The sequence below is a fragment of the Panicum virgatum genome, chromosome 8K, assembly GCF_016808335.1.
Source record: "Panicum virgatum strain AP13 chromosome 8K, P.virgatum_v5, whole genome shotgun sequence".
NCBI classification, from domain to species: domain Eukaryota; kingdom Viridiplantae; phylum Streptophyta; class Magnoliopsida; order Poales; family Poaceae; genus Panicum; species Panicum virgatum.
Genome location: NC_053143.1, coordinates 43,617,077 through 43,640,237, shown reverse-complemented (window position 1 = coordinate 43,640,237; position 23,161 = coordinate 43,617,077). Strand labels below are relative to the sequence as shown.

Here is a 23,161-nt window from a genome sequence, read left to right as displayed (position 1 = left end):
TATCAAACCATGTCTATAACTGACCTTGTAGCTTTGTGCACCACTTCGTCCGCTCCACTTGAACTCCAGTACTCCACCACTTCGTTCACTCCACTTGACCTCCATTCCCAAATGACAGGGGGAGAGGCGATTCATGCAGTGGGCTTCGTCAACTCTGTGCTACGCAAGGTGTTTGATGTAATCGCGAGAGACAGGACCATGAATAGCAAAGTCAAGAGAGGCCTAGGTGTCCTCAAGCGGGAGATGAGTATGGTGGCATGCGAAATCGAGAGCAACGAGGAGAAGAACCAAGGGGCGACACATGAGAGCAAGATTGTGCTTCTGAGGGACTTGGCTTGTGAGATCGAGGACTTCATAGACCTTACATGGGTTCCAGGGAGAGGCTCTGGCTTTGTCCTCTCGGCGTTTGGGATGGACCCCCGAACTGGAATCCTTCAAAGCATCGACCATTTCAAGGACAGTATCCAGGCTGTTCGGAATTGGCAACCTGATGCCGGAGGCAGCCATGGCGGAGACGACGGTGCTGCGACGTGGTCCTGCTCTTCAGCTACACCTACTCAATCCTATAGTCAAGAGGCTGCGTTGAGGAGCATCTGCAAACACAGAGATGAACTTGGCAGGTTGCTGACAGAAGCCGGAGGGCAAGAGCTGAAGGTGATCTCCATCGTCGGTTGCCGTGGCGTGGGGAAGACTACTCTAGCAAGAGCAGTCTACGACCATTGCCGTGCCTCCGGTGAATTCAATTGCGTTGCTTGGGTGGTGGCAACTGAGTGCCGGGATCCGGAGGACCTTCTGACGAAGGTTCTCAAGGAGGCACATAGTACGGCTGAGCCTACCACTAGAGCTGCAGAAGGGAGCGGTATCTCCGATTTTGAGCAAACAAGCCTTCAATCTTTCTTGCGTGACAAAAGGTCTCTCTCTCTCTCTCTCTCTCTCTCTCTCTGAACGATATATCTTTATTTATTTTTTCTAAGGGAGACTTGAAAAATATCATCTCAATAGGAGAAATTTGACTTCAACTCGAAGAACTTAAACTTCAAACAGAAAATTTCCAGCTTGAAACATGACCTTTCTGAAAATTTCGTGGAAATTGGAAAATCTATTAAAAATAAAAGGATATGAAATTTCATCGTGGTGGATAGAACAATAGAACAATATGCTACAAACTGTCATTAATAAAAGTCAGAATAAAGTTCTCCCACAGTTCCTAAACTATCCCTAAAGTCATGTTCCATCTCCAAACTCTTGGATAACATATTAGATCCCCTAATCTCAGCACTAGAGAAGGGACATCACTCCTGATTTGTAACCTCCCTATGCTCCCGGAAAATGATCCTGGAGTACCCATCCGGGAGCACGTACATGCTAGTTCACAACCAGGAGCAAAAATGTAGTATTACTCTTCCCTCACGGTTGGTTGTGTTACCAACTAGGAGTGATACATTATCTCCAAAACGAAAAAAAAAGGAAAATAAGTTGTACTGGACCGTTCCATCTCCATCTTTTGAAATTAAATTTAGTACTTGAGGGTATCAGCCACGACGGGAGCCAGAGGCTTTGCCGTGTGCCCGTGTGCTGCACACGGCAAAGCGCACACGGCAACCAGGCATCGGCAAAGCCGGCCTTGTGTGCAATATATCGGGCACACGGCAAAACCTTTGCCGTGTGCAAATCCTAACCCACGGCAAAAAAAAAAAGCAGAAGACAGGAAAGGTGACGTGGCGCAGGCCATTGCCGTGGCACACGGCAAAGTTTGAATCTTTGCCATGTGCCGTGGCAAAAGCACACGGCAAAGACCAAACATTTGCTGTGTGCCAGGGTGTGTGCACACGGCAAAGAATGGTTTCTTTGCCGTGTGCTATGGTAAATGCACACGGCAAAAGCCACATATTCCATTGTTTTGTTTTGTCGATTACGTATGTGGTACCTCAAGCATTACAAGCATTTCACAATAATCATCACATGCATTTCATGTATCACAATAAGCATCGCAGGCATTTTATATTATCCAGTAATGCACAAATGCAAATAAACTCTAGTATCGTTCATCGACAACTAGAAGTAGTACATACATGTCCATGCAATAGTCCATACAAGTTCAAGTGCAAAGATAGCATATATGTCTTTGCAAACCAAGTCCATTCAACTCACGGGGCCGACGGCAGCGGCGGGGGCAGCGGCGGCTGCTGGGGCCACATCGGCGGGTGCGACCACATAGGCGTCTACGACCAAGCTTGCTGCTGCTGAAGGTAAGCCACCCACCGAGGATGCACCAAAGGTGAAAAGTCAGGACTGACTGGCCCATCATTGGATGCCGCCGATTGATTCTGCACATAAGCGAATATATTGCATGTGTATTGTGAGAAATGATACTACAAGCACTAGCCTAAGTTTTGAGTCATGGTAGTTGTATCATAAGGCATTAGTTCTAAGTCATTATAGATTAATGCTAAGTCACTAAGACGAATGAAACTAGAATATTATCAAGACACTTACGGGAGTTGGAGTATCTGCCCGAGGAGGAAGTGGGGGCGGAGGGAATGGTGGAGGCAAAAGACCCATCGCCGAGCCCAGGGTTTGCATATATGTTAGAGTCTGATCCAATTTTTGCTGTATCTACTCCCGCTCGGCCCGCCACCTCTCCTCCGCTGCCTCCTGCCGTGCTCGAAAGTCTGCTTCCATCTGGGCCTACAGGATTTGATCCCAGGGTGAGAATTCAAAGAAAACGTATGTAAAAATCAAGGAACGACGGATGAAACAGAAATAACCTTCATAGCCTCCATCTGGGTCTGTGCAGTGCCTGGCGGTGGGCGTATGGCCGGGCTTGAGCTGGTACTCCTAGCTCGAATCTGCGAGAGAGTGGGAGTAGTGGCCGTGTCGACTATGCTGTCGCCAAACCAGTACCATCCATGCTTCTTGCCTCCTCCCGCCCTCATGATGACTTCTCCATCAATGGGCTGCGTAATCGGGTCAAACTCTGGCCCATGAACTTCTTGTGCCATCAAGGTGTAGCCACTGAGGCGGCTGTGGATGCTTGCGTTGCTGTACGCTTCGGGCGGATCGTCCGGGTTGAAGGTGACATCGGACATCGCCTTCCCTTTGTGGGCCAAACAGTAAGCCTGGACTTGGGAGCAAGGCACACCACCATGTGCCGCCGACTGCGAAAAAAAGGAAGATGATTAGCAATTATGCAGAATTGAGTGTTATAATAAAGAAATTAATTCACATACATATCTAGCCACGTATGCCTTAAGGTTACGGTTGCCCTGATGGTGCGATGGTCCTGCCATCAACAAATGCCATTGCCGGGCAGCCTCGTGCATCTCCAGCCATTCTTGAGTGCACCACCGGTCTACTATCATTTCCCAGCACTGAAGATCCGAGGCAATCCACCACGGAGGCACCTGCACGTCATCAAGTTATGACATGTAAGAAGATGAAATGGAGCGTAGTTGATTTAAGAATAATTCAGTATTTACCTGCAAGTATTGTTCCCGGGTGAGCCTAATGTCTTTGGCAGGTCCTTTGTTGATCTTCACTTTTTCGATGCGAGCCTTGTAGTCTATGACAGCCTGGATGCGCACCTCGTAAAACATATCCGCCACCAGCTTGTAACATGCTCTGTTAGCCACCTGCATCGCCCTGGTCATCATTCCATCCTCACATCTGTAGAAATCCTGCACATAAACATGAACAAATTCATTATTTCAAGAATGACCAATGAATGCGATGTATTCATAAATGTAGTGCCGTGAAGACTTACCCATAGTTCGTTCAACACCCATTGCGCCTTGTTCTCGTATGCCCTGCCTTTCCGATCTGGTGCATCTATGACGGCGATGTAGTGCTCCCACGAAGACGCTGGCTGAAGTTGCCTAGCAATCTCCATGCAGCCTAGGTAGTGTCGCTTGCAGAGCAGTCCTAGAATGCCATTGGCCATGCGGTTGTGAGCACCTGGAGCGACGATCACAAAGTTCCTGCGCAAGTGAATAAGACAAAATATTAGTTTCAATTGTGATTTTGAATGTATCAAAAGGAAACGTAGCGAAAACTTCTAAACTTACTTACCTTTTCCCGTCAGGGCGAAGGATCGGTCGTTGCTCTAAAGGTATTGGATGATCCGAGAGCCTCGAGGGGCCTCGCTGCCAGACGGCGGGTACGGTCACGTCCTCCTCCTCAGCCACCGCCTCCTCCTCGTCCTCCTCCTCGGCAGCCTCCTCTTCCTCCTTCCCTGCCTCCTCCTCCTCGGCCGCCGCCTCCTTCTCGTCCTCCCTTCCCTCCTCCTCCTCCTGCACCTGCACCTGCTCCTCCTCCTTCATCGTCTCCTGCACCTCCTCCTCCTCCTCCTCCTCCTCCTCCTCCTCAGGCGTGGGTGACCTCATACGAGCCCCTCTCCTAGGCCTCGTCCCTCTAGCTGTGCTGGAACCCTCAACTGTGTCATGCGTCGACTAACTTGCTCCACCCCTCCGTCTTCCCCTGCCTGTCCGCCGAGTCCTCTGGGAGGACTCACCTATCCCGATAACTCTGGCCATCACATCTGTGAGTGACCACATGAGTCCTCGGCCGCGCCCCGCCATCTTTGATCAATCTCCTGAAATTAAACAGAGTAAATGAATCAGTAGTGGTATTAAAAAATAGTACAATTAGTATATAAGTTAGTACAATTACTAAAATGAACAAAAGTATTACAAAAATTTAATTAGTAAAGTTCTTACATGTACTAGAAATACTCATCATGATCGGGATTAGCCGGATCATATGTCTCATCATCGCTATCACGCGTGTCGATATAATCAACGTCGAGCTCCATAGGAGGAATGCTGTCATCATCACTGTCATTGCCTAAATATAATCGCTCAAGTAATTCTATGTCCTTGACATGGTGAACCTCGTCCCCTGCATCGTCGTTAGCAATCCTTTCATCTTGCAGTTCCATTCCGATGGCTTCGGTTAAGTCTATCTGAAAACTCCCTTCTAGCCCATCTTCTTGAAAGAACTCACCGGCATATGTGTTTGGGTCTATATTGTAATCTTCATTGTTCGGGACAGGTAATTTACCGTGTGGCGATATCTTGTACACAACATCCCAACCCTTGAGACGATTGTCGGTTTGGCACGGATATGAAAGGTAATAAACTTTTGTGGCTTGTTGAGCCACAATATAGACATCATTTCCTGGGTACACGGACACTTGTTGAATTTCAACTAGCCCAAGATTCGGGGTCCATCTCACAGCCTGAGGATCAAACCAATGGCATTTGAATATGACAGGTTTCAGAGGTTTCGAACCATGAAACATGAGTTCGTATATTTCTTCGATTCTTCCATAGTACTCGAGCCCATCGTCTCCTGGTGTAAAAACTCCGGAATTTGTGGTTCTTCTATTTGGATGACTCTGCTCGTGCCTTGTTGTGTGAAAGCGATATCCATTCACGTCATAAGCTCCAAATGACTTGACCTTATAGGCACAACCATTGGCAACATGCCGCAACTCGGCACTCACAGACGCATCGGTTTGGGCCTGCAAGTTCAAGCAGGTCATCCTCAAATTATTTACACGTACGAGTAACATGTAATTTCATACTATGAATGAGCCAGAACATATACATTACCTTTTGTTGAAACCAAGAAATAAAATCAGGGCTTCCATTTCCCGCACCCTGTCAAAGAAGGGTCTCAGCTTCCTGGAGGGTAGGTCCCCTTGATCGACACCAGAATTGCACATGGAATTTCCTGTTCGAAAGAGGAACGATAAAGCATACACTTCAGAAAAGGAGTACTCGAGAACTAAATGAATGCGGAGAACTTACTGTATGTACGGCTGCACTTCGGATAGGTTGCTCAACACATAAAGCATATTAGTGCGCCACTCTTGAAAATCCAAGGTCTTGGTGGTCGCAACACTTGCACTTCCAAGTTGCCCTTGGAAAAGGCTGAGGTTCGAGTCATTTTCCCCAGCATTGTAACAAGGGGGTGGATTATGCACACTTGGAAGATTGTTAGTATAATATTTTGATGTGAATTTTGACACCTCCTCTAGAAAGTATGCCTCTGCGATGGAAGCTTCAATTTTGCATTTATTTTTACATTTAGTTCGAAGAACCTTTTGACATCTCTCAATTGAATAGCACCAACGACCCTGCACCGGGCCCCCATTCATGCCTCATACGGTAGGTGCAAAATCATATGCTGCATCGGATTGAAAAAGCCGGGTGGAAATATCTTCTCCAACTTACAGAGCAACACAGGTGCCATTCTTTCTATTTCTTCAATAATGGTCAGAGATAAATCCTTAGCACAAAGCTGGCAGAAGAAAAAGTTCAACTCTACCAACACTTGCCAAACTTGATCAGGGAGGTATCCTCGAACCATCACCGAAAGAAGCCGCTCTATCCATATGTGGTAGTCATGACTCTTGAGCCCGTTGATTCTCAAAGTAGACAAGTTGACTCCCCTCCTCAGATTCGCTACATACCCATCAGGGAACATTAAGGTTTGAAACCATTCTAGTATTTCCCTCCTCTGGGGCCTTGTCAGGACAAAATCGGCCCTAGGCTTTTTCCATGCCTTGCCTGATCAAGGAGGCCTCATGTCTAGCTTCGGTCTATCACATAATGTTGCTTGATCAACTCTGGCCTTAACGTTGTCCTTTGTCTTATCTGAAATGTCCATGATTGTTCTGAATAGTGCATCGGCGACATTCTTTTCAGAGTGCATCATATCAATGTTATGTGGAAGGAGGAGATCATCCATATAGGGAAGCCTCCACAAGCCCGACTTCTGTGCCCAGGCATGTTGCTCACCATATCCCACAAAACCACCTTCTGCATTGACCACAAGACTATCTAACTGGGCACGGACACTAGCACCTGTCATAATATGAGGGGGAGGGTCCATAACTTCGACACCTTTCGTGAAGTTCTTATCTCGTCTGAATGGATGGTCAAGAGGGAGGAATTGTCGATGTTTGTTGAAAGAAGAATATTTGCCACCCTTCCGCAACCAAATGAACATCAGAGCTGCCTTGCATACTAGGCAAGGGAACTTCCCGTGAATACACCAGCTGCAGAATATCCCATACGCCGGCAAGTCATGTAGGGAATAATGGTACCAAACATACATTCTAAAGTTTGTCTTTGTAGCTCGATCGTATGTCCAAACCCCTTCCTCCCAAGCATGGAGAAAATCATCAATCAGGGGCTCCATGTACACACTCATATTATTCTCCGGATGTCCAGGAATTATCAACGACAAGAATATGTTCTGTCATTGGAAAATCACGCCTGGAGGGAGATTGAGGGGAATAACGAACACATGCCAACAAGTGTAAGGGGTAGCCGACATTCCATATGGATTGGAGCCACTTGTTGCTAGGGCAACACACACATTACGAGCTTCATCTGCTTTCACTTGATGAATCGTGTCAAAGTGGGTCCATGATTCAGCATCGGATGGATGTACAAGCTTTTCAGGATTGTATCGAGTTTCCATTTTGTGCCATGTCATCTGTTTTGGGGACTCCTCGGTCATGAATAGCCATTGGATCCTCGGTATGGGTGGCAGGCACCGTAGGACTTTCATAGGGACCGCGAGCTGCCTCTTCTGACCATCACTAGAGTCTACCTCTACGAACCTAGAGGATTCACACTTTGGACAGTACTTTGCTTCCGCATGTTCTTTCCTAAACAAGATGCATCCCTTGGGATATGCATGTATCTGCTCATATGACATCTTCTGTGCACGAAGGAGTTTCTGTGCCTCATACATGTTCTTTGGAAGAATGTGACCTTCCGGAAGCAGAGTGCCAATAACTGTCAACATAACATCAAAAGCATCTTGACTCAGGGTAAACTGGGACTTCACGGCCATCAGGCACTCAATGGCATCCAGTTGTGAAACCTTGGTATGCCCATGAAGGGGTTCTTGTGCTGCAGCCAACATGTCATGGTACGCCTTCGCGGTTGCCTCTGGCTCCTCCTCCCTACGTTCTTCCAGGAAGTGTGCTTCATGAAAGTCATCTAACATATCTCCTACCCCAGTATCAGCATCATGATCTTCAATGTGTTGCCTAACGACGTCGTCTCTCGTACGATTGGCTTCACCATGGTAGGTCCACCGGGTATAGTCTCTCGTATATCCAAAATTGCAAAGATGTTGTGTCATGTCTTCCCGTATCTGTCGACGCGTGTTTACACATTTGCTGCAGGGACACCAAGTGTTTTGGGCTCCTTTAAGCTTTGAAAATGCTCAATCCAAGAAAGCCTCGGTCTTCTGAATCCATTCCAATCTCAAGTCGCCCACATGTTTCCAACCCGTGTACATCCACGCATGGTCATCCATTCTCTATCATATCAGCGAGTAATATAATATAAAAGATTATCTTTGCATGTAGACGATGTCTAAACTTTCTAATAGGTTAAGTTAGGTCCTAATCCCACCCGACGATGCGTAGCTGGGGTCGGTTTTCATGCTCTACTCCGATCCGAGACAGAATTTCGGCAGCACCTCCCTGCTATTCTCCAAATACACGTCCCGGAAGGGAGATTGTGTATCCGGAGAACAACCGGGAGATGATGCGGAGACTCTGTCTTGGATCGGCGTAGACTATGAAAACTAACCCCATCTACGCATCGTCGGGCTGTCCAAAAAATGTGGACAATTCGAAACAGATACGGTGATACACATGCAAAGTCCTACATATTTCCAATCCGTATCTCTTTCGAACGGGAGACACCTAACTAGGTTACGGGATATCTATGACCAAGAGAACAAGCGAGGGGCCTTGCGCATGATCCTCACCTAGAGCTCGATGGCGGGTGAGGCTGTGACGTGTGTGTCGGTGCAAGTGGCACAGCTCAACGAGATGGCGTACGGTGACGTGAAATCCTACAAAAATTATAATTAACTTGTCAAGTTAATTTCACTATATTTTTTCTACAATTTCATGCAAATAGGCAAAATACAACTAATTTATCAATATCCATTTCCATCAATTGCAATGAAATGACAAATACTTGTCAAGTTATTGATATAATATTATTGTTTTTTCCACTAGTGCATATTTATTTCCACAACTTCCACTAGCTTGTAGGAACTGAACCTATTATCAAGCAAAAATATAATAAAATTACCAATCCATTCAATAATCTAACTCTTAATTTTTATTGGTAATCATATAAGGTCAATTTCACTGTATTTTTCCTTTAATTTCATGCAAATAGAAAAAATACAACTAATTTATCAATATAAATTTCCATCAATTGCAATGAAATGACAAAGAAATGAAAAAAAATCACCGGCGTTGAGGCGGGAGGAGGTCGGCGGGCGCCGGCGGGGTGGAGTTTAGCCGGGGCCGGCGGGGTTGAGGCAGGAGGAGGTCGGCCGGGGCTGGCGGGGTGGAGGGCAGCCGGGGCTCGGCCTGCGGCTGCGCCGGGTCTCGGCGGCGCTGCCCGGGCCCGGCCTGCGGCAGCGCCGGGGGCCGGCGGCGAGCCTCGGGCGGAGGCGGGCTCGAACGGGTGCCGTCCTCGGGCTGCGGTGGATCCTGGCTCGGAAGGGTGCCGGCGTCCCCTCGGGCGGCGGTGGGGCTGCGGGGTGTCATGGCGGGGCGGCACGGGACGGTGGGCCGGGCCGGTGGCGGTGGGGCGGCGTGGCGCGGCAGGGCGGGGCGGTGGCAGCGTGGCGGGGCGGTGGCGGTGGGGCGGCGTGGCGCGGCAGGGCGGGGCGGTGGCGGCGCGGCGGGGCGCTGTCGGCACGGGAGCGCGTGCGGTCATGACAGGAGGGGCGCGTGTGGTCGGGAGGCCGCGAGCTGAAATGGATAAGGGAGGATTCCCCTTTTTGCCGTCTGCCGCCGATCTAGCACACGGCAAAAAGGGGAAGTTTGCCGTGTGCCACCGATCTGGCACATGGCAAACGTGCCACATCCGATCCGCCACGCCGCTCCTTTGCCTTGTGCCTTGTGCAGGGCACACAGCAAATATGTTTTGCTTTTTTTTTGTTACAATATTTTTCCAATAAATTCGTGTTTGTAAATTTTGTTTGTCACATTTTGTCCCTTTGCCAAAGTGTCTTTGATTCTTTGCCAAAGTTCATGTTTTCTGGTTTTATGCAATAGAATTCATTATTTCATGAAGTTGTAGCTCAAATTCAATATATATCACATGAGATTATTTAATTGCAAAATAAATTCATAATTATCAAACTGATCCAAAAATTAACCAAAATTTGGCATGAAATAACCTAAGTGGTGTTTTGCAAATAGAAAAAATTTGAAAGTCAACAGGCAATTCGTTTGTAACATTGAGTTGAAATGGTAAAGACTCATTCACAAATCTACGGAACCTCTATGGAGATGTTTCGATTTCTAACATCTGTACATGAAAACTTGTGCAAAACTTTCCTAGTTTTTTACCACAGTGTCCAGGCATGAAATCATAATACCATGACAAGTTTTATAATTTTCAGAATTCATTTGCTTTTCATAAAATTTTAAAACGATTTGGCGAAACGTCTGTGCTCATGGTTCGTGAACAAGATCTTCATAACTTACTTCCGTTTCAGGCATACATCCTCACATTGCACTCCATAACATGAATATCATTTTTTGATTCATTATATTTCACTATTTAATACACTTCCAGTTCAATCACTAAGAAATTCGATTAGTGAAATTAAATGACTAAATATAGCAACCTTAATGAGAAATATATCAAAATTTAATACGACGTAACATACATTATATGTGTGTAGCAGAAAAAGTTGGGAGGGCAAATTCAATTTTTTCTCACAATTTTGCCCTGTACCCACAATCAAGCACTCGGCAAAACTGGAAAACACACGGCAAAATTTGAGTTTGCCGTGTGCTCCAGTGTGGCACACGGCAAAAATTTGAGTTTGCCGTGTGCCATACGTTTGCCGTGTGTTTCTTCTGCTGGCGCACGACAAAATTCTTCATTTGCCGTATGCTATGCGTTCGCCGTGCGTTTTGCATAGTGGCACACGGCAAACACATCCTTTGCCATGTGGCTGACTTTCGCCATGTGCTGCGTTGGCCCGCACACGGCAAACATAACGTTTGCCGTGTGCCCGAGGTTAAGCCCACGGCAGAACTCTGGGCACACGGCAAACGCAGCGTTTCCGGTAGTGAGCTTTAGTACTTTTTATGTTGAAAGTAGTACCTGTAGGTTCGTGCCAAGGATGGTAGAAATTTCTCTGCATATATGTACATGTTTTTTCCTGACTTGATAAAGAAAATGGTTGTTTCTAAGAGTTGTGTTTGCCATGTACTTTGCAAACTAGGTACTTTGTTGTTATTGACGATGTGGACAATCCGGAAGTGTGGCACCATATAAAACATGAATTCCCTGAAGAAGGTCACAGTAGCAGAATAATTGTCACCACAAGTGTCCACTCCGTTGCGGCTCAATGCAGCTGGGGCAGCTATGTGTATACAATGCAATGTTTGAGCAATGATGAGTCAGAAGAAGTATTCTGGGAAACGGTTGGTCAAGAGAATCGGTCACCTGTCCTACAGGATGCTTCAGAAGGCATCATCAAGAAATGTGGAGGTTTACCGCTGGCGCTGATCAGCGTAGCTAACTATTTACGTCAACGAGGACGATCCGAGAGTCGCGTGGCAGGAGGACTCACAAAAGAGCACTGCAAAAGGGCTGCCCGCGCACTTGGAGACAAGATACTAAAAGGTCAGGATGCCGAGTTTTTGAAGATTAATACAGCTCTTCTCCAGTGCTACAACAACCTTCCCGACTACGTACATCGGAGCTGCTTGCTTTATGCCAGTGTATTCTCCAGAGGCCGCCCTATTAACAGCAATGCTCTACTTAGAAGATGGATGACTGAAGAATTAGCTGTTGCAAATGACACCGTCACAGACGAAGAAGGTGCCAAGAGTTGTTTAGAGGTGCTCATTGAGCGGTGTATCATTGAACCAGTAAAGATCAACAATGCAAGGGTAGCCAGGTGCAGAGTTCACAGTATAATGCTCGAGTTCATCATCCATAAGGCTATCTCAAAGAACTTTGTTGCTCTGGTTGACAAGGATGAGCTCCTGTCCAGAAAGGGTGTCGGTGTCCGCCGACTCTTGGTTCAGGATAGCAGTAAGGAAGGAGTCGAAGATGCTGACATAGACTTGTCTATTATGAGGTCACTAACAATCTCCGGAAGCCCTCTCCTTGACCTCCAAGCCTGCAAGTTACTGCGTGTTCTCGATCTGGAAGGTTGCAAGGGGTTCAAAAATTCTGATGTCCTCAGAGCCATATGCAAACAGCGGTTTCTCAAGTACCTCAGCCTCAGGGAGACTGATGTTGTCCTCCTTCCCTCAGAAATACAGTGCCTAGAGCATTTGGAAACACTAGACATTCGGGACACTCGGGTGGAAGTTCTGCCCATTGAGGTCATCAGGCTACCACTGTTGGCTCACCTGTTTGGCCGGTTTCGGCTAGCCCATGGAATCAAACAGGAAATATCACAGAAAAGTAGATTGCAGACTCTGGCTGGAGTCGTCGTTACCGAGCCAGACAAAAGTTTTGAAAACATTATACTTCACGCCGGAAAACTGAGAAAGGTCAAGATCTGCTCCAACAGCTCCCGCAATAAATGGATGAAAATGAACTCGTGTTGCAATTCGCCCTTGTTGCGGCTTAAGGAGCGCTTCAGTGGCAGCAAAGCTCTCCAAGTTCTATCAATTGATTCAAGTGATTTCTGTACAGACTTCGTAAGCTTCTTAGGGGCTCCCTGTGCGATCACATCTATCAAGCTACGGGGGCAACTGAAGAGTTTGCCTGATACTCCTACCCTAAGGGAGCTGCTCGGTCTAAATAAGCTGCTACTCATCTCGACTGGTTTGCGCATTGAAGATTTATCTGCACTGCAAAATTTATCTTGCTTGGAATACCTCAAGCTAGCAGAAGATCGCGATGGGTTTTGGGGTGGAAGGTTCGTTGTGAAGAGTGGCGGATTCCCAAGCCTGAGGAGACTGTGCTTCGAGGCCCCAAAGCTTCCAGAAGTCCGATTCGAAGAAGGATCTATGAAGTCTCTCACCATTCTTGACCTACTCTGTCCATATCCTGATATTCCAGAGCCCTGTTTGTCTATGTACTTCGTTAGTTTTTATCAGGTACATCCCATTGCCAACGGAAGCAGCAGGCTTGGCGTCGCAGGCGTACAGTATCTTGACAATCTCAACGAGGTGATCCTCCACCACTCTACGAGGGAACCAAAAGTTCAAGCTTGGAAAGAGGAAGCGATTAGGCACAAAAACAAGCCATCTGTGAAGAGGCAGCAACAACCAATCATCCATGCGGCATAAACGTGAATGGTTCTGTCTCCTGTAATAGAAGTGTTTTATTAATATGCTTGTTTTATTCACTGTTCAACATTTTTGTTCAAAGTCACCTGTAATAATTGATAGAGGTAACTGCCTACCTACTGCGCCCTAAGTGGCACCGTACCGACCAGCACAGTGTGGTTTGGTCCTGTTGTACTTGTATTGATCGATTGTGATTTACTATTTTGAGAATTTTATAATGATCGAAAAAAATGAGAGCCGTCCATATAACAAAATCGTATATGGTGGTCACGGTAGGAAGTACCTAGACTAAAGTACCTGATGGTACAAAAATATGGGACCAAATACCAAAAGGTGTGAAACTGAATACCCTTAATGCTATTAATTGGATTTTTAAAAATACCTTCCATGGATCAACGGTCACGAAAAACCATTGTAACAAAGCTCTTGGTATTTATATGCGCACCGATCACATCAGGTATTCTATTGAATGCACATACCTAGGCCCTTTTCTATATAAAAACCTGGATCAGAGGCAACCTCAGCTTGGTCTAGATCAAATATATTATTGAATAGCAGCTATGTGAAGTAAAAGGAGAGGATCTCTCGAGAGTGAATGAAAGGCAATTTTTGAATCTGCATTTTTGCGATAATAACCACGATTAATAGTAGGAGCAAGAGGCATCAAGAACAGATAAATATCCAAGTAAGATGGACCTTCAGATGAGCATGATGATCACAGATAATACTGCTTCTCCAGCAGAGTGCAACATCCTACCTACTTGTGCGCACATATATAGAGCTGGAACAGAGGAACAATGTGAGCTGAGTTGGCCTCAACGGCCACATGTCTTGAAGTGCTTGTCCTTGACACTGCTTCCAGCTGATGATGCAATTGGAACAGCTAAGGGTATACATGTAATATGATTCACAATGAGTAAGGAGGTGTCCCTGCAGGACCGCGAACCCTGCCATGTCACGCGTTGATAATGAGGAGGCCGGTGTGCTGATGTCAAAGTAGAAGAGCATGAAGACGATGGGCGGCGGACAACGAAACCGATCTTAGATCAGGAAAATGAAAAGCATTGCCGATCAATCAACCGGCGAGAGAAAAAAATCCCGAACCAAGGGATTGGGAAAAAGACTCTAGGTTAGCCGATCAACTCAACCGGCAACGCAGACCCTAGCTATATATGGGCAGCGCAGTCCCCAGTGGAGATCATGGAGATGGATCTCCCCGGGGGTGCGCATAGAGGAAGCAGGCGGTGACTAAGGTTTGGCCTAGAATCAATCCTAAACTCATGATACCATATAGAAAGGATAGATTGAGTATGAATCGTGGGTTGTATTGCATTGAGGTCTTGGCCGGTATATATAAAGTACAGAGACTTGAGGGCAAGCCCCCCCCCCCCCCGATATGTATGGCAGTATTCGATACATATATCTATCTGTGGGACCGGGTGACCAAGGGGGTGAATGAGAGCCTTTAAAAATTCTTCGAAAAGCATACTTCAATTCACTGCCTAAAACACATCTCTTCTAATCGCCAAGATGACACGAGTCAACTGGTGACACGCTCATCCTAGAAATGATTAGGAACCCTTACCATAAAGCGGAAGCAACATGGAAATCACGGCAAAGAAAAACTTGCACGGAAGGAGAAACAATTAGGAACCCTTCCAGTGCGGCCTGCACTGCTGCTGCAGAAAACCTATCTATCTTCCGAAAGTTTTTTTTCAACATAACTTCCAATATTTGAGATTTGTGCAGCCCACGGGGACGGCACGATCTCCTTCTTCTTCCTCTCCTTACGTAGGCCGCCGCTTCGATTCGCGCCACCGGTCGCACGTGCGCCGGAGAGGATGGGAGGTGGGGAGGGGGGCAAGGGTGGGAGGTGGGGGGAGCAGCTGCCGGAGAGGTCGCCTATGGTCGGGGTGGTGGTCAAGGCGGCAGAGTTTAGGATTCGGGTTTTCAGGTCTCCAATGGCCACCGGCCTTAGAGGAGGGGTCGGCGGCGGCCGTGGCCCGGTGGTGGAGGTGATTCGGCCGGCGGCGGAGGCGAGGCGGCGTGGGAGTGCTACAGGCCGGGCGGGGCCGGATATCTGGTGGGCGGTAGGCAGTGGGCGGTGGCTGGGGAGAAGAAGGGCCGGGTCAAAGGTTGGTGGTAGAGCGGTGGGTGTGCAGGCAGGCGGTGCGGCGGCGCGGTAGCCGCCGGCCGGGGAGGAGGATGGGGGCGGGGGTAGAAGCGGAGGACGGCTGAAGGAGGAAGAAGACTGATATGGACCTTGGTGGGATGGAAGGCGACAACCTTATCCATCTTCCATTTGATGGATAGGGACCCCCCTGATGCTGGCCCCTCCTGCTGGGCCGATGGGCCTGGCCTGCTCGCGCCGCTGGATCGCAAGAGCGCCGCGCTGTGGGCTCAAGCGTCGCACGTCGCTACGCGCCGCGTGCCTCTGCACGCCACCGCAGGACCACCCTCCACGTGCCACATCCGACTGTTCCCCTGATGAAGAGTTCCTGGAGCAAAAGAACAGAGAAGAAAAGGGGAAAACATGAACACCCCAAAAATTTTAATTCAAAATTACTCCCTCAATATCCCACATGAATCGAAACGAAATTTGAGCCATAGATCTGCAACAACTAAACTTAACAAGCCCACAAAGAAAATTGCGAAAAGATCAAGTAAACATAAAGAACAAAAAATAATCCAAAAATGGAGGTAAAAGAAAATAGCTCAGGAGGAACAAATTGGCACGAGACCTTCAACCAAAAGAGGAATTGGACATTTAAGAGATCATCTTAGACAAGTAATCTAGCTAGGAACCTCCCTCAATGTCTCACTTTTGATTAGGACGAGAAATCAAGAGCAATCAACCTCTCTCCCTCTCATCCCCTCTCATGAATCCCTCTCCTAGACAAGAGCAAATGACTTAGGGTTCTAAGAGATACCCCAAACTAGCTATGCCTTCCCATATAAGGTCCTTGGAGAAAGATGAAAATACCCCTACGCTAATAACTATGATACACGCCCACGCAGGGGCAAAATGGTCCATCTTTTTGTGTAAGCATCGGACAGACAGCCGCCTTCACGACTTGGCTTTGCCTCGACACAAACTTCACGATGGCGCCACGTGCCCTCCATCTTCGCAATCCGGCCACACCAGACGCGCCCCTAGTTTTGATGCCCAAACTAAGAAACCTGCCTGCCCGATGGTTTTGAGGCCCAAATCGTCCATCTTTGCTTGGCCACCACGCGACCTCCTCGATGGACGCGTGTCCAATCTCCGCCAAGCCTCTAACGCCTCCGTCTCGCTTGACTCGACCGATGCCGTCTTCATCTATCATGTACTCTCACTCTTCAGTGCACCACGTGGATCGCTCGTGACTCCGCCCGTACTCCTAGGGTCCCTTGGTCCAAGCCTACTTGCGTCCATCATTCACCACCCTTGGTCCATCGGTATGAACATTTCGCTTGACCTTCACCGCATCCATCGACCATCACATTGTATCCTGCGTCTGCATATCACGAGCCAAGAGATATCAAATTCAAATAATGTTGTCAATCACTCATCATGCAAAGGTGACCACCATTGGTCCTCTATATTTGTAACTACCAAATATACTCAACACCCTCCTCACCATCACTACTCCTCCGCCGTCCGATCCACAACGGCCACTTGGTCATGGACCGGCTAGTATTGGTGATGTCCATCTCCATGTTAGATACTCCCTGTGTGACAATTGTAGATAAGTTTGCACTGCATATCTGTTTCGTTTCAGTTTGCATGCGCGTCAGCTCCAGGCTGTGGATGCCATGCGCATAGGAGGTCATGGCATAAGACTCGCTCGGCCACGAACCTAGGCATGAAGATATGGATGCCGTTGTGGAGTGTGGGGACGGACGTGCTGCTATTCCGCAACGTGCGCGCCACGATCGGCACTGCTCTGCTTTGTTTCCAATAAAAGAAGAAATACAAGTTCAGAAAAGCTGCGCTTTCAGGCAGCACCAGGACTCTGTGTTCCAAGTGTTCGCGTTGAGTTCTTTGCGTTCTGCTTTCGCCATTGCCAACATGAGCTCGCCGGTCGTCAAGAACGCCGGGAGTTCCCTGACAATTGGCATCAGAGCCATAAGAGGGGACCTGCGCCGTGATGACTTCGCCGTAGTGCCATGGCTGGTCGCCGCCGCCGTCGAGCAAGACTGGCATGTCGGGCGGCAACAAGACCCCGCCACGCTCGCCGAAAGGGAAGTTGCCACAGCGCTCGCCAAAGGGGAAGTCGCCGCAGCGCTCGTAGGCTCCGAGCCGCTCGTCTTCACGCCGTTCACGCACCCGGGACGCACGCCGTCCGCGGGAGATCATCGTCGAGAGCGTCATCCGCGAGACCGGCAGCTCCAGCAACTAGTCGCAACTGACGAAGACCAACTACGAGTCATGGCCATTGTTGATGAAGCTCAAGCTGCAGGTGCGCCATCTGTGGGAAACTGTGGAGGACCGTGCTGGAGGCCATCTGCAGTGGCGTCCCGCCGGAGATGGTGCCCACTCTAGCGACCAAGGAAATGGCCAAGGCGGCGTGGAAGGCGATCCGGACGATGCGCATCGGAGATGAACGCGTGCGCAAGTCGATGGCACAAACCTCCGCGCCGAGTACGAGCAAATCGCCTTCTGTGATGGTGAGTACACCGAGGATTTTGCTCTGCACCTCTCCAACATCGTGCAGCAATTGGCGATCCTTGGCGACCCGGAGCCGGAGGCGAAGGTTGTGGCCAAGTACTTCCGCGTCACCCGTCCGCGGTACTGACAGCTTGTCGTCCCCATCGAGATGCTCCTCGACATCGACACCCTCTCCATCGAGGAGGTCACCAGGAGGCTCAAGGCGGCGACAGACGACGAACCGGCACGGGTGCAGACCGCCAGCGGCAAGCTACTTCTCACGGAGGAGCAGTGGCTGGAGAAGTACAAGAAGACAGAGTCCGGCCGTGGCGGATCGAGCTCCGGCGGCCAGGGTAAGCGCCGCAGGCGAGGGCGCGGGTGGGAGCGTGGCTCCGGCGGTGGTGGCGATTCAAGGGCCGGGATGAATGCGGCCCAGCCAGGCTCCGATGACACCTACAAGAGGTGCGGCAAAAAGGGCCACTGGGCCAAGGACTGCAGTGGGAAGCCCAAACAAGAGCAGGCCCACATGGCCCAGGACGATGAGCCCACCTTGATGCTCGCTATCACTTTGACGGGTGAGCAGGAAGGCTCATTCCCCTCAGACCCGCCACCGGCATCAGCATCTTCCCCAACACCAGCGATCCACCGTGGCGACCCTCACCTTGTCGAGAAAAAGGTCTTTGCCGCGTTTGATGCGCCTGGTGACCGGGATCCGAAGCGATGGGTGCTGGACATCGGCGCATCCAACCATATGTCTGGATCGCGCGCAGCCTTCACCGATCTAGACGCCGGCATCACCGGGTCAGTGTGATTTGGAGATGGCTCCGTTGCGCAGATCGAAGGCATCGGCACCGTGCTCTTCTCTTGCAAGAACGGCGAGCACCGTACACTCCCCAACGTCTACTACCTCCCGCGGCTCACCGCCAACATCATCGCTGTCGAGCAGCTCGACGAAGGTGGCTACCAGGTGCTCGTGGAGGACGGGGTGATGCGCATCTGCGACGAGGAGAGGCACCTGCTCGCAAAGATTCCCCGAAGCGCAGGCCAACTGTACGTGCTCGACGTCACCATTGCACGCCCAGTCTGCTTGGTGGCATGCACCAATGACGACGCTTGGGTCTGGCATGCGCGGTTCGACCACCTCCACTTCACCGTGCTGCGCAAGATGGCACGGGACGGGCTGGTTTGCGGCCTGCCTCTGCTCACCCAGGTGGAGCAGGTCTGTGAATCCTGCCTTGTCGGAAAGCAATGCTGCGCGCCGTTCCCGCAGCAGGTGCTGGGACGCTCGACCGAAGTGCTCCAGCTTTTGCACGGGGGACCTCTGCGGACCAATCACGCCAGCGACTCCAAGTGGAAACCGGTACTTCCTCCTGCTCATCGATGATTTTTCTCGACATATGTGGATCTCTCTGCTTCCGTCCAAGGATGCAGCTGCAATGGCGATCAAGCGCATCCAGGCGGCTGTCGAACGCAAGACCAGGAAGATGCTCTTGGCACTCCGCACTGACCGTGGTGGGGAGTTCGCCGTGGCCGACTTCGCCGAGTACTGTGCCGAGCTCGGCGTGCACCGCGAGCTCACTGCGCCGTACTCGCCCCAACAGAACGGCGTCGTGGAGCGTCGCAACCAGAGCGTTGTGGGCACGGCGCGGAGCATGCTGAAGGCAAAAGGTCTTCCGGGAATGCTCTGGGGAGAGGCCGTTGTCAGAATCACGCCGTAGGCAAGAGCGCAGGATAGACGCACGCGATCACGGTGTAAGACTCGAGTTTGGTGCTGCGAAGCTGCAGCGTTTTTCGTTTTGATTTGCTGAATATAAAGCCTAGTTACAGAACTAACCGCGGCACGTTCGTGCACACGATGTGCCATCCCACACCGCTGGGACGTGCCGCGCAACGCGCGCACGGCGCGGAACGCGCGCATGGTGACCACGATGAGCCGCTGCATGCGCGCCTGCTACAACTAACAGAAAGCTAAAAACTAGGAACACTAACTATGTACACCATCTGGCAACAGGCTTATCTAACAAATCACCCCCTAAGACCTGTTGCCGTTGGAGAGAAGCTTGGTGAGGCCGATCTTGGTGCGCAGCTCGTCGTGCTTGAGTCGGCCGAGAGCCTTGGTGAGAATGTCACCTAGTTGTTCTGCCGTTCCGATGAACTGGATGTCGATCAGGCCTCGCTCAGCACACTCCCGGACGTAGTGGTACTTGACGTCGATGTGCTTCGTCCGATCATGGTGTACTGGGTTCTTGATGAGGGAGATGGCGGACTTGTTGTCCACCCGTAGCACTGGCGCGCCGACCTCGACGTCGAGCAGGTCCACGAGGAGGCGCGCTAGCCAGACGCCCTGGCAGGTTGCGGTCGCCGCCGCAATGTACTCCGCCTCGCACGATGACAGGGCCACCACCTTCTGCTTGCATGATTGCCAGGAGATGGGTCCGTCGCCGAGGAAGAAAATGACCCCGCCGGTGCTCTTGCGATCATTGACGTCGCCGGCAAGGTCACTGTCGCTGTACCCGTGAAGCTGCGGCGGCAATTTTTCCTCGCCGCGCTTGTAGTGAATCCCCAGGGTTGCCGTTCCAGCGACGTAGCGCAATATACGTTTTACAGCAGCCTGGTGCTCCTCCGTTGGCGCCTCCATGAACCTGCTCACATAGCCGACACTGAACGAGATGTCCGGTCGCGTATGCAGCAGGTACCTGAGTCCTCCGACGATGCTCCGGTAGGTCGTGGCGTCAACAGGTGGAGCCGTACTCTCCTTGAGCAGCTTGAGCCTAGACTCCATCGGCGTCGAGCTTGGATTGCAGCCGATCATGTCGGCCCTCTCCAGGAGCTTGTAAGCATAGCGCTCCTGGGAGATAGTGATCCCAGATGACCCCTGACACACTTCGATGCCCAGGTAGTATGAGAGTGTGCCAAGGTCGCTCATCTGGAATTGCTTCTTCATGTCCTCCTTGAACGCCTTGAGCTCCACGTCGTCGCCGCCGGTGATGATCAGATCGTCGACGTAGATGCCGACCATCAGCCGGTTCTGGGATTTACCGCGCATGTAGACGCCGTGTTCGTTTTCACTGCGCTTGAAGCCGAGGGAGAGCAGTGTGGCGTCCAGTTTGACATTCCACGCGCTGGGAGCTTGCCGTAGTCCGTACAACGCCTTGTGTAGGCGCAGTACCTCGCCGGGGCGGTTCTTGTCGACGAAACCGGGCGGCTGGACGACGTACACCTCCTCCTGGAGGTCTCCGTTGAGGAACGCCGACTTCACATCCATGTGATGTACCGGCCAGCTCCAGTGCGCAGCAATGGCGAGCATGAGGTGCACGGACTCGAGACGCGCCACAGGCGCGAACACCTCCTCAAAGTCCACCCCCTGGCGCTGGACGTAGCCCTTGGCCACCAAGCGCGCCTTGTGACAGACGATGGCGCCCCGCTGGTCACGTTTCACCTTGTAGACCCACTTGAGGCCTATTGCACGGTGACCAGCAGGGAGCTCGGTGAGGCTCCAAGTCCCGTTGGCGACGATGGCGTCCATCTCCTCCATGGCTTGCTTCCACTCTGGGGCATGCTCGGCTTCCCTGAATGACGCTGGCTCCTCGGCAGTGACTGCATGGAGCTCGTCAAACTCAAGTTCACGAGGCGCATACCCAGGGTGTTCACCGCCGGCGAGGATGTTGTCGACACGTCGGTAGCGCTGGGGCACGGAGTCGTCCACGTCCGCGTCGAGCGCGTCGTCGAACGTTGGCGGCGTGGCGAACTCGACGCCGTCTTGCGGTGATGGCGAGGCTACGTCCGTTGCCACGCCAGGAGTGTGCGCCGGAGTCGTGGAGGGAGCTGTAGCGGGAGCCGGTGAGGACAGTGGTGGAGATGCTAGCGCAGAGCTTGGTGAGGACGGTGTCGCAGCAGGCTCCAGCACCCTGGTACTCACGGGCAGGGTCAGGTACTCAACGCTGAACGGCTCAGTGTTCTGGGTCGGTATCGCTGCAGACTCCCAGTTCCAGCTCGCGTTCTCGTCGAAAACGACGTCACGCGACACGTGTACGCGCCTGGCCACCGGGTCGTAGAGGCGGTACGCCTTGCTCCCGGACTCGTAGCCGAGCAGGACCATCGGAGTGGAGCGATCAGCCAGCTTCTTCAGGTGAGGGCGCACGTCCTTGACATGGCCGATGCAGCCGAACGTCCTAAGATGATGGACGGACGGCTGCTCACCGTACCATGCCTCATATGGCGTCACCGCGTTCAGCGCTTTCGTGGGGGAGCGATTCAGGAGATAGACCGCAGTATGCACGGCCTCCCCCCAAAATCTCCCCGGTACCCCTTTGGCCTTCATCATGCTGCGGGCAGTGGCGACCACGGTTTGATTGCGGCGTTCTACGACCCCGTTCTGTTGGGGCGAGTAGGGAGCCGTCAACTGCCGGTGAACGCCGTGGTCCGCCATGTACTCGCCGAACTCGATCGACGTGAACTCGCCGCCCCGGTCTGTGCACAGTGCCTTCAACTTGCGCCCGCTCTCCACCTCAGCACGGGCCTTGAAGTGCTTGATGGCTGCAGCTGCTTCGCTCTTGCTAGCGATCAAGGTGAGCCACATGAATCGACTCATGTCATCGATCAACAGAAGAAAGTACCTCTTGCCCCCCGGAGTAGTGGGTTCGATGGGACCGCAGATGTCGCCATGAACAAGCTCCAGGAGCTCCTCGGCTCGGTAGACGGCTTGCTGCGGGAACGGAGCCCTCTTCTGCTTCCCAACCAGGCACGCGTCGCAGAGCTGGTTCACACGATCAACGGGAGGAAGACCGCGAACCATGGACTCCCGCGAGAGTCGACGAAGTGCCTGGAAGTTGAGGTGCCCGTAGCGCGCGTGCCAGAGCCAGCCCGGCTCACTGCTGCACGCCGCCAGGCACACCGGGCGGGCGATGTGGAGGTCGAGGTGGTAGAGCCGGTTGGCCGACCCTGTGACCTTCGCGAGGAGTCGGCGGTCGTGGTCGTAGAGGCGCAGAACGCCATCCTCGATGACGACCTTCATCCCGGCGTCGATCAACTGCCCAATGCTGACGATGTTGGCAGTGAGACGCGGGATGTAGTAGACGCCGGTGAGTGCACGGTGTTCGCCGGACTTGCACGCGAACAGTACCGTGCCGCGCCCCTCGATGTTCACCAGTGAACCGTCGCCGAAACGCACGGTTCCGCACACGGCAGGGTCGAGTTCGGCGAACGCG

At 51.1% G+C, this 23,161-nt stretch overlaps 1 protein-coding gene across 1 annotated transcript; it reads left to right on the top strand.

The window, feature by feature from the left end:
• Window positions 1-13,539, top strand: LOC120644802 (disease resistance protein RGA4-like). Its single transcript, XM_039921511.1, has 2 exons — window positions 1-911; window positions 11,296-13,539. Exons 1-2 carry the CDS (start codon window positions 10-12, stop codon window positions 13,322-13,324), a joined length of 2,931 nt encoding a protein of 976 aa, XP_039777445.1. The 5' UTR covers window positions 1-9; the 3' UTR covers window positions 13,325-13,539.
• Window positions 13,540-23,161: the final 9,622 nt, after the last annotated feature.

What these genes read in the sequence shown, in the direction of transcription:
- LOC120644802 (XM_039921511.1), top strand. Translation starts at nt 10, where the DNA reads ATGTCTATAACTGACCTTGTAGCTTTGTGCACCACTTCGTCCGCTCCA. An exon ending in TCTTTCTTGCGTGACAAAAG is followed by an intron (nt 912 to 11,295) that starts GTCTCTCTCTCT and finishes TTTGCAAACTAG; the next exon opens with GTACTTTGTTGTTATTGACG.